General features: G+C 39.8%; 1 protein-coding gene across 1 annotated transcript in view; it reads left to right on the top strand.

The window, feature by feature from the left end:
• Positions 1-19,049, top strand: part of unc13c (unc-13 homolog C (C. elegans)) — a 296,369-nt gene that overhangs the window by 122,517 nt on the left and 154,803 nt on the right. The window contains exons 14-15 of the mRNA XM_088333511.1: positions 7,894-8,050; positions 11,814-11,882. Coding sequence (XP_088189637.1) covers positions 7,894-8,050; positions 11,814-11,882 — 226 coding nt within the window. The remainder of the gene's footprint in view (positions 1-7,893; positions 8,051-11,813; positions 11,883-19,049) is intronic.

The following is a 19,049-nucleotide window of genomic DNA, read 5'->3' as shown; positions in this document are numbered from 1 at the left end:
CCACTAACAGGTCACGCTGTTCTGAATGCAGAATATTTTGTCTAGTCGAAATGAAATAATCTGCATTTATATAGTGCTTCTCAAGTCAATGAAGACCTCCCAAAGCGCTTAACAATGTGCTTCACACTTACCCATTCATACACACACTCACACACCAATAGGGAGTCAGCCATGCAAGGCGCCTACCTGCTTATTGGGGGCATTAGGGATTCAGTGTCTTGCCCAAGGACACTTCGACATATAACACAAAAGGAAACGGGAATTGAACTTGCGACCTCTTGATCCCAAGACGAGCGCTCTACATCCTGAGCTAATGCTAACTCAGTGTGATAGCGGGATAAGCAAGTAATAAAATACTTAAAGGAGGATCATAAGACAAAAATAATAGAATATGTAGGCAAAACATATTTACAAGACAGAGATTGGAGACCTGCCTAAATTGTAAGTGCATCAGAAAAACAGACAAAAGGGCAATAATATCTAGCAACAATATTATTCCAAAATAAATTGTTGAATATGGTATAAATATCCATTTTTCTCTACATATAAACATAGGCAAGATATGTATTTTTTTTGTAGTCCTGTATGTTTGTTTAGGATGGTGATTGTCACGGTTGCCTTGGCGCCCAACTGGCCCCGCCCGTGTGGCGCCAGCTGCGGCTCGTTGACAGATTGGCTTCATTTCTATTTAAACTCAGTGCTCTCATTCTCCCTTTGTCAGTCCGTCAACGAATCTCTGCCCAGCAAGACATGGGTTTTGACTCTGTCCAGTTTCCTGCCTGTGTTTCCTCCCCGGTATCATTCCCGTCTATTTTTGTACCGTTTATTATTGATCTCCAGTTTTGTTTCCATCTAGTTAGTCCTGTTTAATTTCGATATCCTGTTTTGATACCAATCCTGTCTGTCCCGTACTGTCCGGTATCGACCCCATTTGGCACACAAATGGCACATTCATATTAAGAATAAAAATCATTGCTAACAACAAAAGCGAACATTGCTTACAATGCGATTAGATCTTGCACTGCAGGATGATCATGCAATGAAAAACTTAAATACAGAATGATATAAAAATAGAATATGAAAATAGGCAATATTTACAAAGTATTCAAGGTAAATGTGTCACGGTTACCATGGCGCCCAATTGGCCCCGCCCGTGTGGCACCGTCTGTTTTGATATCAATCCTGTCCGTCCTGTTCTGTTTGGTATCGACCCCATCTGTCCGATATATGCTCGGTAATTGGTATCGATCTCGTTGACACTGCTGCCTAACGTGCGTGACACCCCATTTCCTGTAAAATAAAAGGCTCGTGTGAGTAAGGTTACGCATTTGGGTCCTGATCTTGTTCTATTTCATGACACCTATTGGTTAATCAACGAGTGCACAGTTCGACTACAATTTCTTCACGGTTCACCTCTGGCTTCCTGTCATTCCACGCCAGACTGCTGCCTAATTTGCGTGACACCCCATTTCCTGTAAATTAAAAGGCTCGTGTGAGAAACGTCACGCATTTGGGTCCTGATCCTGTTCCGGTTCATGACGGTGATGGCCCTGGGGAAGAATTTGTCTCAAAGCCTGTTTTCATCTATTTTCTCCCTATTAATTCATGCTTTTTATAGTTTGGCGAGGTACTTTAAGATGAATAAATAAAAAATCACAAAAAATATTCACGCCAAAACATGTGGAAATATGCTGGGGAGTGCTGCTTCCCCAAATAGCGCTTAACAACCCTAATTGTACTTTGAAGCCAGAACAGAGAAGCAAAGGACTGTTGCAACAAATTATATTTCCCTTTTACAAATGTCTATAGCCCTTTTTCGCACTCCGCTGTGCCTCTTATCCTTTCAAGGGAACATCAAATGGCACAAAAAGCCAAAGAAAATGCAAATGATTTGAGTAAATCCACTGGAGGTTTGCTGAGCTGTCTAGGTTGCTCCTCAACTTGAAAGGCACATTTTCCCTCTTGCAAATTTTAAAAAGTACACATTCAGACAAATTCAACATGTGAGAATCTCCTGCTATTCTACCTTCTTGTGATAAGTTTCCCTTAGAAAAGCAGCTTTCAGCAGAGTGATTGGGTTTTGCATTCAAGTAAACAGGCAGTTATCTCATCTCATCTCATTAGCTACACCGCTTATCCTCAGTAGGGTCGCGGGGGTGCTGGAGCCCATCCCAGCAATCATCAGGCAGTGGGCAGGGGACACCCTGAACTGGTTGCCAGCCAATCGCAGGGCACACAGGGACAGACAACTCGCTCGCTCATTCACACCTAGGGACAATTTGGACCGGCCAATTCACCTGAAATGCATGTTTTTGGAACGTGGGAGGAAACCGGAGTGCCCGGAGGAAATCCACGCAAGCACGGGGAGAACATACAAACTATACGTATAATAATATATCTGTAAAACAGCACTGCTTTATTTGGAACATAATAGTGTTCCGCAGTCATTTAATGTTAAAGTACTTTTCTGGTGAATTGCAATTAACTGATGGCATAGTTATTAAGCAGGATTGTGTAGGGTTACTTTAACTTGATTACTTTCAATTACTTTTGGATTACTCCAATACCAAATATGCTAATAAAAGACAAAAGAAACTCAATATGAATAAAATGACTAAATTTTGTGCAGGCTTGGGGAGTAACGGAACACATGGAACGGCAAAAATGATGTTGGCAAGCTGTTTGGATTTGTTTTCATTTTGTTTCTGTCGCATTTGATGTTCGTTTTGCCGGAGATCAAAGAGATCAAAGCCAGGAGAGAAAGCTTACCACGTGTTGTGAGTCATCATTTTATTCATATTTAGTTTCTTTTGGGGCACGGCAGCGCAGTGGTTAGCGCGTGTGCGGAACAGTTCTAAGGTCTTGGGAACCTCCTGTGTGGGTTCAAATCCAGCTACCAACCTACCTGTGCGGAGTTTGTATGTTCTCCCCGAGCTTGCGTGGGTTTCCTCCGGGCAATACGGTTTCCTCCCACATTCCAAAAACATGCATTTCAGTTAGATTGGCCGGTCCAAATTGTCCCTAGGTGTGAATGAGCGAGCGAGTCGTCTGTCCCTGTGTGCCCTGCGATTGGCTGGCAACCAGTTCAGGGTGTCCCCTGCCCACTGCCTGATGATTGCTGGGAAGGGCTCCAGCACCCCCGTGACCCTACTGAGGATAAGCGGTGCAGCTAATGGGATGAGTTTCGTTTGTCTTTTATTAGAATATTTGGTATTGGAGTAATCCAAAAGTAATTGAAAGTAATCAAGTTAAAGTAACCCTACCCAACCCTGTTATTAAGTTAGCATTAACCCCAATGTACTTAAACAAGCTATAATGGCAACCATTCATATTAAGGCTCTTACCCGCTAATGCAGGCGCCCTGTGTAAATGGCATCAATTTGTTCAAGTCCTTAAGGGCAAATCATTCTCGTTTGAATCTACCCGCCCTCTTCAACTATGGTGGAGCTGCACACATTGAAATTTAGATGGATTTATTTTTAAACGGTAGACGTGACAAAAAGATTCCTGAAGTTTTAATATTCCTGACAGCGACATGCGGCGAGTTTCATGTCTGGTGAGGCAAAGTCATATATCCAAATAGATAGATAGATGATAAATACGGTATTTTCACTACTATAACGCGCACTGAGTTATAAGGCGCACCCCCCAAAAATAGTTTTTTGTCCTATATTTTCCATACATAAGGCGCATCGGACTATAAGGCGCTACTGCACTACACTCATCACAGAAAACATCAATATCAGTCTGAAACAAGATACTGGGAAAATTTAAAGCCGGGGCAGCTCACCAAAGTCGTCTTGCAGCCGTCACATTCAATAATAATACGCAACCATGGTCCACTTACATCCGTGAGTGTAGTAAATTCAACCGTGTAAAATATTGACACACTCCAAAACACGCAATAATGCTGACAAATAAAAACAAAAATCTGCCGAGAACCACCTCTGTATCGATGGACGTTGCTTGCCGTCGGTTTAGCCCCATAATTCCTGTTTACACATACAGACTGCAATAGTAAAAAATGTTTTATCCAGGCCGTAGAGCAATCAAACTTGTGATTCACATATTTTTCGACCAATTGCAGGGTTTGTTTTGCCCCACTTTAGCCTATGCGAGCCTGTAAATGCTAAACAGGACCCGCCTCCTTTACCGCCGAATAACTTTAGCCAATAGTGACCGATTCAAATGATGATTGACACATTGGTTAGGAAATGCACCACGGACTACTTGGCCTATGGGGGAAAATCTAGTCGGCAGCTGCTTGCCTTGGTTGCGAGACCTTGCGACTCAATATTGATCCATATATAAGCCTCACTGTATTATAAGGCGCATGGTCAGCTTTTGAAAAAAAAAAGGCTTTTAGGTGCGCCTTATAGTCGTGAAAATACGGTAGATAGATACTTTATTCATCCCCGTAGGGAAATTCACCCTTCCGGCAGTATCCTTGTGTTGAAAAACAAAATAATAAAATAAAGATATAGAATACAAAATTACCCAATATAACGTTTGCTATAGAGTATTTAAATAGTGCTACGGAAAATACACACTGTAATAAAAATAGGCTAATACGCAAATGTGGGAGTGGGGTTTAATGTGGGCTTTTACTCCCCCATGTGGAGTTAAAGAGCCTCATGGCATGAAGAAGAAATGATCTCCTCAGTCTGTCTGTGGAACAAGACTGTGACAGCAGTCTGTCGCTGAAGCTGCTCTTCTGTTTGATTTATAGTATAAAAACTGTAGCATAGAAAATATAACTTACTGTCTTACCTTTTACATAAAAGTAAAGTATATGTGTCAGTTCTTTTGTATCCGAGTATTGCTATTTTGCATGTAAAAGCCCTCCATGTTTTTTTTTTTCAGTTTTAAAATTTAAAAAACTTTATTTTGAAATGCAATTTTCCATCTTTGAAATAAAAACCAAGCAACACGACATACATTTCTGAATGGCCGCATTTAAATTCCTGTTAGCTTGCCAATACGACGTCTTCTAATGATTGGACCCAAGCGTGTGTCCCAAATCACACTCACACTTTTTTAATATTTTGAAAAAGAAAATACAAAAATACTCTCAATACTCTCTTTAATACAGTGTAAAATATGTCTAACTACCTGATGGTGAAGATGTGAATAATTTCAGTTTTTCTGAGAGTAGTGTACTAGCTAAATTTAAGACAGAAAATCCCCAGTATGCCCAAAAACTGCATCTTTCCATAATATATTTTTGTATCATTTAAATTGAGCTAGCTATATTAAACACGAAACACTCTTGAAAATAAGTCGTATAAAATTGCTGCTTTATGGTTACTTAAATGCATTAACTGAGTACCAAATTTGGTGAGCATCAATACAATACCTGAAAACAAATGTAAAAACAAATTGTCAGGAACCAGAACCGGATCAGGACCCAAACGCATGACGTTCTCACACGAGCCTTTTATTTTACGGGAAATGGGGAGTCATGCACGTCAGGCAGCGGTCTGGCGTGGAAAGACAGGTAGCCCGAGACCGAAAATATTGATTCCAATATTGAGTTGATATCGGGCGGATAGGGTCGATAGCGGACAGGACGGGTCTGAAAGACAGGATAGATAATGAAACAGGATATCAAAAATAAACAGGACAAACCAGATGGGAACGAAAACTGGAGAGAATAATAAACAGGACAAAAATAGACGGGAGCGAAACTGGGAACCAATATTAATCAAAAATAAACAGGAACAATACCGGACTGGGAATGCCAACAGGAAAACAGGACCGAGTCAGAACCCCCGTCTTTCTGGGCAGAGGTTTGTTGACGGACCGACAAACGGTGGACATGTTTTCTACCAAACACATCGAGCTTTGATTTACTGCCTCAACATCTAGTTTTCTCTATCGCTAATGGAACGTCAATTTGGGTCTATACACTTCTGATTCACTACACTGCTTTGCATTATTCATTCAAGATTACTTCATGCATTCAAATATGCAGTCCTCCATCAAAAAGTATTGATCAGGTCATCAATATTATTACAAATGCTTAAGGGTAAATCGATTCGTGTATTAATGTGCCTGCCAGGAGTTTATTTGTGCAGTTCAAAATTGCCCGTAGGTTTATTGATCTGAATTGGGTCCACATCCCACAACTGTTCACGGCTCACAGTTCACGGATCACCTAACCTCTGGGGTTGTCGGGCGTTTCTTGTGTATGGTGTCTAAGGCAAGTACAGCCTGGTGGCGCCCATTCCTCTACAGGTCGTTTTTTTGGGGTAGGCGTAGTACTGGATTCCATGGTGACTAGTAGCAGGAGATGCTTCCAGATACAGTGCCTTGGTCATCTGGTCACCGTATGTGAAAATATTGATCGAGTTAGTTATTTCCTGTGGTGTGTCTTAGGCAAGTACAGCCTGGTGGCGCCCATCCCTCTCCAGGCCCACATATGTTCCCACCTGGTTTCGAACCATGTTAGACGAATGTGATAACTGTTGCACTAAAAAACACTAGATGTTAAATAACTGGGGAAAAAAAGTATTTTGGTCGGACATTTAGAGTGTCATTTTACAATACTCTGTTGCTAAACTACAACACAGCACCCCGAGGCCATCCTGTTAATATGTTAATAAACAGCAAAAGGATACTGCTGGAAGTGTGGATTTCCCTATCTATCAATCCCTCTATCTATCTATCTATCTATCCATCCATCTATCTATCTATCTATCTATCTATCTATCTATCTATCTATCTATCTATCTATCTATCTATCTATCTATCTATCTATCTATCTATCTATCTATCTATCTATCTATCTATCTATCTATCTATCTATCTATCTATCTATCTATCTAGACATCTATCTATCTATCTATCTATCTAGACATCTATCTATCTAGACATCTATCTAGACATCTATCTATCTAGACATCTATCTATCTAGATATCTATCTATCTAGACATCTATCTAGACATCTATCTTGACATCTATCTATCTATCTATCTATCTATCTATCTATCTATCTATCTATCTATCTATCTATCTATCTATCTATCTATCTATCTATCTATCTATCTATCTATCTATCTATCTATCTATCTATCTATCTATCTATCTATCTATCTATCTATCTATCTATCTATCTATCTATCTATCTATCTATCTATCTATCTATCTATCTATCTAGACATCTAGACATCTAGACATCTATCTAGACATCTATCTAGACATCTATCTATCTAGACATCTATCTAGACATCTATCTATCTATCTAGACATCTATCTAGACATCTATCTAGACATCTAGACATCTATCTAGACATCTATTTAGACATCTATCTATCTAGACATCTATCTAGACATCTAAACATCTATCTAGATATATGTATATCTATCTAGACATCTATCTTGACATCTGGACGTCTATATATCTAATATGCATTGTTTCATTTGTGGCTTTCATATTTTTTGTTGAAAAACAAACTTTGTGGCAGTGATATCACTTCCTTTGCTTTTATGACATATTAAAGGATCAAAAGTATATATTTTTTACCCATTTTAAATGTTTTGTCCGTTTGAATACATAACTTTAAAATAAAATAAAAAAATAAAAAGGTTCCTTCAAAATGAAAATCAATTATTAAAATGAGATTACTGACCACAAAAATTAGCGCTTTACTCTGAAAGTACCTATCCAGCTACAATTTACAATAATAAAATACATAGAGGAAAACTGTGATCACCAACCAATGGAAGGGGTGAAGCTTTCCTATTTCTTGGTTTATGCAAGCTTGCAAATGAACAGTTAGCAGAGACTCTCCATATCCATTTTGTCTGTTGTCTTCAAACCACTTGAAGATCTCCTTCTCCATTTCTGGGTACTGTTTTAACAAGTAATTTGTATTCACTTTCTGCGGCAGGCATTTCTCCTGTCTTTCCGCCAAGTACATGTGTCCGGGAGTACCAGCGGTGATGAGTAACCTGCTAGCAAACATCAACGCCTACTTCGCCCACACAACCACCACCATCACAACCACCGCCTCTGCCTCTGATCGATTCGCCGCTTCCAACTTTGGGGTACATTTGTCCTTGCAATGTTTTGATTATTTACCACTAACCAGTGACTTGACACAATCAGATTTACTAATAAATGATGCTATATCGTATTCATCATTTGATTGGAAGAACAAGAACGCAGTTTATAAATGGGAGCATAAAAAAAACCAATAACTTTCAATTGTCTTACCTTAACTTATCAATTAAATCAATAAGCGATCATTTTGATTAAAAGCAGCAATAGAAAGGTAGTCCTCAATTATAACTATCAATTAAAACTCCATGCAACGAGAACAAATTACTGAATGGCTTTAAAAAATCATCACTAATTTTATTTTTTGGGGCCAAATCAGAATCTTTGGTCTCACTATCGCCCCCTGCCTTGAGGCGAGATAATTGTGAGCCTCACACCGCTCAGCACAGTAATACATTTCAAACTAAATTGTATTAAAAATCGTCATCATAGAATGTGAAGATTCAGCAATTTCAAATAAAAAAATCCCCAAATTTTGAAATTAAATGAGAAATAACCATACACTGAATACATTATGACAGGTGAGGCACATTCCCTCCTGCCTCTCATGATTGCACATCACTAACATCGATCTGAATGAATATGCACTAATATGAGTATAATCAGGGTTGGGTAGGGTTACTTTAACTGGACTACTATTGAACCAACAAATGTGCTAATAGTTTGGAGCCTGATAAAAATATATATGATGTTATTTGCTGGGCATCACCGCAGAGCTTCCAAATGGAAAAATGTATTATACCCAGGGAAGTTTAGGGTTACTTTAACTTGATTACTTTCAATGACTTTTGGATTACTCCAATACCAAATATGCTAATAAAAGACAAAAGGAACTAAATATGAATTAATTATGACTCACAACACGTGGTAAGCTTTCTCTCCTGGCTTTGATCTCTTTGATCTCCGGCAAAACGAACATAAAATGCGACAGAAACAAAATGAAACTAAATCCAAACAGCTTGCCAACATTATTTTTGCCGTTCCATGTATTCCGTTACTCCCCAAGCCTGCACAAAATTGAGTCATTTTATTCATATTTAGTTTCTTTTGTCTTTTTGTTAGGTTTAAGTCTCCAACATTTATGATAAAACGCTCTGAAATAAAAGACAAAGAGAATCAGATTAATTAGAATCTTGCAAGGAGAGGTTGGAGAATGTATGCCGCCAATCACCCAAATCACTCTGAAGAAATCTCCGAATCTCCTTTCTTTTTATTAAGATTTTGCCCTGTCATACATGAGTCTCAATTTACTGAGGGGCGGGATTCTATCTAACAAATTGAGACCGTATACTAACTTTTGCTACGTAGAGTTAATTAATCTTCTTTCGAAGGCCTGCTTTCCATCCGATGATGTCAGGTGACCTCTGTCCTGGGCACCTCCCCTTCTTCTTCCCAGGCTCTTTGGTGAAGAACAACTTGAGTTATGGCATGCACAGATTTATTCCAGGTCAGGGTGCATCCACTGGTATGTGAGACAAAAAAGACAGGCTGTACAAAAAAACAACTCATGGCCTTGAAGAGCAGCTTACGGGCTGAGAACTCTTCAAAATGGCTGAGAACACATATAACATATTAATGTCAACTGTAGGATAAATATAATTATATAATCCTAACATTTTTATTAGCATATTTGGTATTGGAGTAATCCAAAAGTAATTGAAAGTAATCAAGTTAAAGTAACCCTAAACTTCCCTGGGTATAATACGATTCTCCATTTGGAAGCTCTGCGGTGATGCCCAGCAAACAACATCATATATTTTTTTTTCAGGCTCCAAACTATTTGCACATTTGTTGGTTCAATATAAGTTTAGTATTCCGGAGTTTACCACAGTTCCTTCACAATGTTTATTTTCAGGCAATATTTAGTTTATTATAATAACTCGAGTTTATCCCTGGTTGGAAATAACTCAATTTAAGGAGAAGCACCAGTGACATTGTTTTGCAAAGTGACTCTATATTACTTTGTCTATAAGGTTAACCCTCCAAAAGTGCTCTACATACATACACCTGAGAAAATGAATGTTAATATTTGGTACATTAGCCGTCGTTTGCTATTACAAAAGTCAAACGTTTCCTGTAGTATTTCACCTGGTTTGCACATACTCCAGGAGGGATCTTGGCCCACTTCTCCACACAGATCTTTTCTAGATCAGTCAGGTTTCTGGGCTGTTGCTGAGAAACAGAGATTGAGCTCCCTCCAAAGATTTTGAATCGGGTTCAGGTCTGGAGACTGGCTGGTCCATGCTAAACCTTTGATATGGTTCCTACGGAGCCACCTCTTGGTCTTCCCGGCTGTGTGCTTCGGGGCGTTGTTGTGTTGAAAGACCTGGCCACGACCCATCTTCAATGCTCTGACTGAGGGAAGGTGGTGGTTACCTAAAATGTCACAATACACGGCCCCAGACATCCTCTCTTTAACGCAGTGCACTCGTCCTGTCTCATGTGCAGAAAAACACCCCCAAAGCATGCTACTACCACACCCATGCTTCACATTAGGGATGATGTTCTTCGGATTGTACTCTTCATTCTTCTTCCTCCAAACACGCTTAGTGGTATTAAGACCAAAAAGTTATATTTGGGTCTCATCTGACCACCAAAGTTTCTCCCATGACTCCTCTGTATCATCCAAATGGTCATTTGCAAACTTAAGACGAGCCTTGACATGTGCTGGTTTAAGCAGGGAGAACTTTCGTGCCATGCATGATTTCAAATCATGACGTCTTAGTGTATGACCTACAGTAACCTTGGAAACGGTGGTCCCAGCTCCTGTCGTGTAGTTCCCGGCTGATTCCTCACCTTTTTTAGAATCATTAAGACCCGATGAGGTGATATATTTCATGAAGCTCCACTCCAATTGAGAGTTACCGTCATGTTTAGCTTCTTCCATATTCTAATAATTGCTCCAACAGTGGACCTTTTTTCACCAAGCTGCTTGGCAATTGCTCCGTAGCCCTTTCCTTGTACAATTGTGTCTCTGGTGTCTCTGGAGAACTGTTTGGTCTTCTCCTTGTTACAAGTTAAAGTCTTACTGATTTTATGGGGTGGACAGGTTTCTTTATGCAGCAAACTACCTCAAACATGTGCATCTGATTCAGGATGATACATGGAGTGCAGGTGGACTTCTAATGGGCGGACCAATAGGTCTTTTAGGGTCAGAATTACAGATGATACAAGAGTGTTCAAATACTTATTTGCAGCTGTATCACACCAATAAATCGTTAAAAATTAGTGCATTGTGATTTCTGGATTTTTCTTTTTAGTTTATCTCTCTCATAGTTGACATGGTGAAAATTCCAGACGCCTCCATGATTTCTAAGTCAGAGAAATAGCAAAATAGCAGGGTGTTTAAATACTTATTTTCTTTACTGTATATACATATATTTGTTATACAATATAAAATAAGCTGCAAACCCTGCACAAAATTAACATATTCAATGGAGGCTTCTTTAGTGATCTAGCATGTATAATGCATTTCTGCAATACAATACCAAGATCCATTGTTGCTCAAAAATATATATTAGAGAAGAAAACAGAGTATGTGCTTGGAGCTAGTATTGAACCAGGTTGTATTAAACGCTTTATTTCTGAATGTGTTTACAAGACCTTACAAACCCTTGATATTGGCAAGATCCATATCAAACCAAATTGCCTCTGCCTGTAGAAAACTATTCCTTGAAAATACACAGTTCTTGATATATGCAACTTTTTGTTATTTGTGACTAAAGTGCAATTATTTTCTCACGCCAACAGAGGGAAAAATTTGTGAAATTACTGGATCAACTGCACAACTCTCTGAGGATCGACCTGTCCAAGTATCGTGTAAGTCTCAGCACTTGGTCAATTTGGTCAGTTTATGGCTGGTTATATATTTTTTTATTTTTTTCTCTCGCTGGTCAGAGTGACATTGTTGCATACCTGTCGCGCTCCAGGGCTCCGTGCCCTTACAAACTGTCGTATTTTCCCCTACAAAATAATCTTACACCATATTTTTTTTAAAACATGTTTATTTATGTAGTTTAACATGTTATATTGTACATGTGTTCCGTTGTATCATATATATTGTTAATTAACATGTTGTGGAATACTGAGTTGCTCGACATGAATGAGGTTTATTATAAAAAAAGTTCAAAAATTAAGTAGCTTGGACGTTCACTGGAGAAGGAAAAAATACATGCAAATATAATTAAGTAGAATAATACATTTTCTTATTCAAATTATTAATTCATTTTCTGCATTAAATTGTTGTTGGTAATATATTGATTAAAGGGGTAACCACAAACCTGTCTTTTTTAAATTTTGTCCTTTTATAACTTCCTTGTTTTTGCTGTTTGAGAGCCGGCTCTCTTTAATGAGCTGAGCCGAAAAAGCCTGTGTTCTAAATGCGGTATTTGGATTTCAATGTCGAAGTAGAACGTGGAGTAAAGTCAGTAGAGTTTTTCGAGAACCGGCTTCTTCGGCTCGGCTCACTAAAAAGAAGCGGCTCTTTCGGGTCCCAAACGGCTCTGCAGGTTGTTTTTGCTTCTTTAATCCCTACACGACCTAATATGATGTAAAATTGTGCACAAAATGACTTAAAGAAAGGGGGGGAAATAGAACAAAAAAGAAAAAAAATATAAAATGAAAAAGTAGTGAAAAGCTGATAAAAAAACGAAACAAAAGGAGAGAAAATTAGAAAAAAAGAGAAGGAAAAATTCAGACAAAAAGCCAGAAGAAAAGAAAGAAGCAAATAAAGGGAAAGGGGTAAAAGAGAACATAAAAAACAAATGACGTTTGTAGGCCCAGCAACCTTTGCAATCATACATGAGTCAATTCATTCAAAAGTGAAACATAATTTTGCATTGCCGGAAACTCAGCAAAATGTAACGTGATGTCAAGTTTTGAACATGTTTGATAATGATTTAGTAGCCACACTTGGGATTCCTGTAGCTCACTGTTGTTTCAAGCGTTGCTCACCGACTTTGTGTGAACGCTCAGACCCGTAAGGAAATTTACAGGGAACTCTGTTTGACCGGTATGCTTGTGTGTGCTACTGATTGTCCGACAGTCATTCACCGGCTGTAGATTTCCCGAAAATATTTAAGATCTGTAGGATCCACGTGTGCTTGATTGATACTAAAGCACTTCAGCTCAGGATTAATGTAAGCGTTTCCAAAGGTTTGATTTTGAGAGCATCTTAAATCCTTGTCCCATTATGTCAATGGCCATTTTTCATCGGGAATGCATTTAAATGTCTAAACTGTACAGCCACACTTAATTTATATCCGTAAACGCTATGAAACATGTTCCGTAAACAATCAGGTACGCTCTATAAAGCTTCATGGGGCTGTGTGTGTAGTGACATGGAATCAAGGTCACCTTGCAACGCTTCACTTGATAACCCCCCCCCCCTGGTCACTGGAGAAATATAGTCAATCAAAACACATGCAACTATCCTTCAGAACAGTGCATCAATTGCATCAGAAGAAACAAATCTGGTTCTGAATGTGTTTCCAAAATTCATCTCATCTCATTAGCTGCACCGCTTATCCTCAGTAGGGTCGCGGGGGTGCTGGAGCCCATCCCAGCAATCATCGGGCAGTGGGCAGGGGACACCCTGAACTGGGTACCAGCCAATCGCAGGGCACACAGGGACAGACAACTCGCTCGCTCATTCACACCTAGGGACAATTTGGACCGGCCAATTCACCTGAAATGCATGTCTTTGGAATGTGGGAGGAAACCGGAGTGCCCGGAGGAAACCCACGCAAGCACGGGGAGAACATACAAACTCTGCACAGTAAGTCCGGTAGCTGGATTTGAACCCACACAGGAGGTTCCCAAGACCTTAGAACTGTGTCGCGCATGCGCTAACCACTGCCCCGCCGTGCTGCCCTCCAATATTCATGATTGGGTAAATTATCCATTGTTTAGAATCAGTGAAAAATAAGTTACTCTTTGATCCAGTATTTTAAGTTTTACATCATTAACCTCATCACACCCTGACTGAGCTTTTATCGTCGCCGGCATGTTTAAGGACTGTACTTCCCAAATCCATCCGATACGTTGACTGAGCAATTAGGGAAATAACACTGGACAGTGTGTACAGTAAGATCAAACATCTGGTTGGATCCGGCCTTCTCTGTCTGTCCCTCACCCCATCATACAACCTCCTCCGGAGGAAAACAGAGCCTATGCAACAAGGACAGTCCAAACATCTACTTTGTTCCTTTATCTCTTTGTTTTCTTTATCCTCACTGTAAAATGTGGAACTGGTCCAATTTCGTTGTCACAATATATTCAACCCATGTTGTAGCAATGACAAAAAAGGTATATTCTATTCTATTCTATTAAATACGTATATGATCTGAAAAAGAAAGAAAAAAAAAACTTGATGACAAGTCCAGGAACAACCCTTTTTTAGGTTTACATTATCTCACCTGACAGAAGCAAACTTCCTCTGTACAGTGTAGTCATTAATTTAGAGATGAAAAACCTTTTTGAAGCTGGGAGCTACTTTATGTTACTGATTGGTGGGTAATGCTAGCATTCTGATACATATTTTCAAAATAATTATGTTAGAACTATGCTGTGGTTATGTTATTACCAAGTAGTAATGATTGTAGTATAACTGTTTGAGGGTTAAAGGGAACTCCAGTGAGTGGACAACCACTAAGCCAAGCACTCAGTTAGAAATCAAATCTATATAATGACCCATCACTCGTGAGATACTTTTAGGACCTGTACAATCTGGGAAGCTAGAGCTCTTGTTGTGATAGGAATGAGTGGAGAGGTGTTGTAAAAGAATATTGGTATATTAAGATGTTTTCTAACGGATGGTCAGGGCACCCGTATGATGCGGCGGGGGTAAACCAGTGAAAGCTGTCGAAAGCTCCTGTTGAACAGAAGAGTGTGTTGTGTCACCCTGACCCGAGTGACTTGGTCGCTTTCTTGTGTCCTGTTTCTTCTGGAGGGACGAAAGCATAACCAACTTGGATGCAGAGGTGCTTAACTTGTTTGGTATTTGGGCATTTGGGTTGGCCATGGTCCCAAAATGTTTTGTGTGTGTTTTTCCCTTTTTTCCTTTTTTTTTGTCTTTATATGTGTTTGTCTTGCTGTCGGTCACCCCTCTCGAGGGATATGACCAAGGTCAATAGATAGATAGAAAATATCCTTGATAGATAGATGGATGGATGGATGGATGGATGGATAGATAGATAGATAGATAGATAGATAGATAGATAGATAGATAGATAGATAGATAGATAGATAGATAGATAGATAGATAGATAGATAGATAGATAGATAGATAGATAGATAGATAGATAGATAGATAGATAGATAGATAGATAGATAGATAGATAGATAGATAGATAGATAGATAGATAGATAGATAGATAGATAGATAGATAGATAGATAGATAGATAGATAGATAGATAGATAGAAAATATCCTTGATGGATAGATGGATGAATGTCTAGATAGATAGATAGAAAATATCCTTGATGGATAGATGGATGAATGTCTAGATAGATAGATAGAAAATATCCTTGATGGATAGATGGATGGATGTCTAGATAGATAGATAGAAAATATCCTTGATGGATAGATGGATGAATGTCTAGATAGATAGATAGAAAATATCCTTGATGGATAGATGGATGAATGTCTAGATAGATAGATAGAAAATATCCTTGATGGATGAATGTCTAGATAGATAGATAGATAGAAAATATCCTTGATGGATAGATGGATGAATGTCTAGATAGATAGATAGATAGAAAATATCCTTGATGGATAGATGGATGGATGTCTAGATAGATAGATAGAAAATATCCTTGATGGATAGATGGATGGATGTCTAGATAGATAGATAGAAAATATCCTTGATGGATAGATGGATGGATGTCTAGATAGATAGATAGAAAATATCCTTGATGGATGTCTAGATAGATAGATAGAAAATATCCTTGATGGATGTCTAGATAGATGGATGTCTAGATAGATAGATAGATAGATACAATCTGGAGACCACTACACTAGATGATTAAAAGTGGTTGATGGTTCGGAGTATAATTTGCAAGGGTTCTTTATCGTCTCTATTTTTCCTCTAAAGGAAAAATCCTTTATGTACTATACATGAAAATAATTGTATTTAAGAGTGACAAAATGTTGTTGTTTTTTTCGGACCATTTAGCATCCGTTAATTGCAACTGTTGCATGTGTGAGTGAATGTTGTTTTCATAGTATATTTAAAATAAAAACCTGTCACAGACCAGGAACAGAGACAGGACCCAATAGCGTTCATTTTACTCAGTTTTTATGAAGAAAGAGAGCAGTTCTTGCATCCACGATCCGATGATCGTCGGTCACGGGTAGCAGATGGCAGGGACGCGGAAGTGGCCCTTCCGAGTCGAGCGAGGGTAGTCGTTGACAGCGAGAAAACAGGTCGATGGCCAGGATGGGGGAGCAAAACAGAAACGGGTCCAGAAAAGAGGTTGGCAACAGGTATCAGGCAGGAAACAGGGCAAAACAGGCCGGTGGTCAGGACGGAGGGGCAAAAGCAGAAACGGGTCCAGAAAAAGGTCAACAACAGGTATCAGGCAGGAAAACAGGGCAGGATAATGTCGGAGAGTACAAAAGCTTGCCTAGCTGAGAGCATAGGTTCGCAGACGGTCTGACTACTTCATTTTGTAAGACGGGAGTTTAAAAAGAGTCCAACAGCCAATCAGATCCCGTGGCTGTTGACGCCAACAGGGCAGCCCCAGGTGTCCCGAATAGGTAATCATGACAAATGTCATGATTACTAACTCTGATCTCCTGGAGCAATCTTTTGGGCGCCTTCTGATTGGCTGGCACTTCGCTCTTAAGTGCGCTACGCCTAGAGTTCCTTTGTCAGAGTGTACGTTTGTAACTTTGTGTGACTCTCCTGATTTCCCATTCGTCTAAGAACTCTGCTTACCTGTTTCTGCCTGCCTCCGATCCGACCTGTTTCCGTCCCACGCTCCGATCTCCTCTCCAGCCCCGGTAAACTTGACCTGCCTGACTTCCGCACTCCGATTGGCCACTTGATCCCAAGCTATCTCTCGGGCTCCGTTGCTGACCTTTGACGGCCATCCCGTCTCCCGCAAGCCCTGAACGCTTCCTTAAATAAAGAACTGAAAGGAATGCTTTGGGGTTTCCTGGTCTGATCTGGTCTCGTGATAGCAAAACCTTTTGTGTCGGACAGCCTTTTACAGTCATAAAGCCATAGTCCTTAAGATATGTGCTTAAACAGGCTGCAAAAATGCATCTTTGGGGAACAGAATAATATGCAATGAAATTTGCAAGTTACCGTATTTTCCGCACTATAAGGCGCACCTAAAAGCCTTTATTTTTTTCAAAAGCTGACCATGCGCCTTATAATACAGTGCGCCTTATTTATGGAACAAAATTAATTTGCAAAGTCTTGCAACTAACTTGCAACCACCGACTAGATTTTCCCCCGAACGCCAAGTAGTCCGCGGTGTATGCTGGGATTTATTTACCGGCGTTTCATTGGCTAACCAATGTGTCAATCATCATTTGAATGGATCACTATTGGCTAAAGTTATTCGGAGGGCAAGAGGCGGATCCTTTTTATCATTTACAGGCTGGCATTGGCTTGAACGGCAAAACAAAGCCTGCAATTGGCCGAAAAAGATGAATGCATATAGCACGTGGCTGACGGCATACAGAAAGCATTTTTTTACTATTTTGTATTTGTAAATATTTTATTCTCCTGGATTTACTAAACTCACGGATATAAGAGGACCACGGCTGCACATTATTATGAACACAACGACTCGGTGAGCTACTCTGGCTATATATATTATCCCTGTATCTTGTTTCAGACTGAACTCGATGTTTCTGTGATAAGCGGGACAGATAATGGATGGAATGGAGTGTCTATTTTTAAATTCAACTCAATTCCAAGTGTTTATTGTCATATATACAGTAAAGTTGCAAGCGAAAAAGAAAATAGAAACTAAGTAACGGTTGGCATTTCTTGAATTGAAAGACTTTAACCTTGCGAATGATGGAACGATGCATTTGAGTGACATTGTACGGACACCGACACGTATTTGCGTCTTTGCAAGCTTTCGGAATGTTAAGGGGGTAATAAGTTTGACTGAACTATCTGACTGTTTTGTCGACGTTCCCATTGTAGCGCCTTATAATCCGGTGCGCCTTATGTATGTCAAAAATAGGACCAAAAACTGTTTTTTCGGGGTGCGCCCTATAACCCGGTGCGCCTTATAGTGCGGAAAATACGGTACATATTTCAACACATGGAACTCTGTTCGAAATCAACGAGCTGTTGGTTTCAACTACTGTACCTATGAACTCGCTCTTCACGGTCATTGGTTTGGTGACTTTCCAACGTTTGCTCGTGAGCACAGATGTTCTTCCGTATAAGGAGGATTTTCCACTTGACCTGCTAGCGCTGTGCCACTCTTTTATGTTTTATACCCTCCGGAAGGATCTAGCTAGGTGTGTTATTTACCTCACGGGGTGTTACTACGCTTGGATTTGATCGATTTGTGCAATAAAGTACAGTATAGTGGCGCAATCGCAATTTGGACTTGGCCTAGTGTCCACCGGGGTTTCTTGGCAGCAACACTGCCGCTCGTAACATCCAACAAATCTCCTTTAAATTTCCTGATTTATGAGTCTATGCCAAAGTGAGAGCTGTATTGATTCGCGGATTGATAAAGGACCTGAGACAGGCTGGGTGATATAAGATCATAGCCTGATCATTGTCACTCCCCTACTCTTGGAAATGTTTGTGTTATTGTCGCCTGGTATAAGGAAATGAAGCCGGGACGGGAGAGTAGACGTGGTCGGGATCTAAAAACAGGGCGTAGCCGGAGACAGACGGGGAGATCAGGAACGGCTATTGGAAAAAAGGGTGCAAAAACGGGACAGGCGGGAGTCAGGGTCAAAAAGGCTTGCCTTGTATCAACAGAGGTTCGCAGACGGACTGACAAA

Source organism: Urocampus carinirostris, chromosome 4 (assembly GCF_059441175.1).
Source record: "Urocampus carinirostris isolate Australia breed hairy pipefish chromosome 4, RoL_Ucar_1.0, whole genome shotgun sequence".
NCBI classification, from domain to species: domain Eukaryota; kingdom Metazoa; phylum Chordata; class Actinopteri; order Syngnathiformes; family Syngnathidae; genus Urocampus; species Urocampus carinirostris.
The sequence above is the reverse complement of the archived record's forward strand: the minus strand, read 5'-3'. Positions and strand labels throughout refer to the sequence as shown.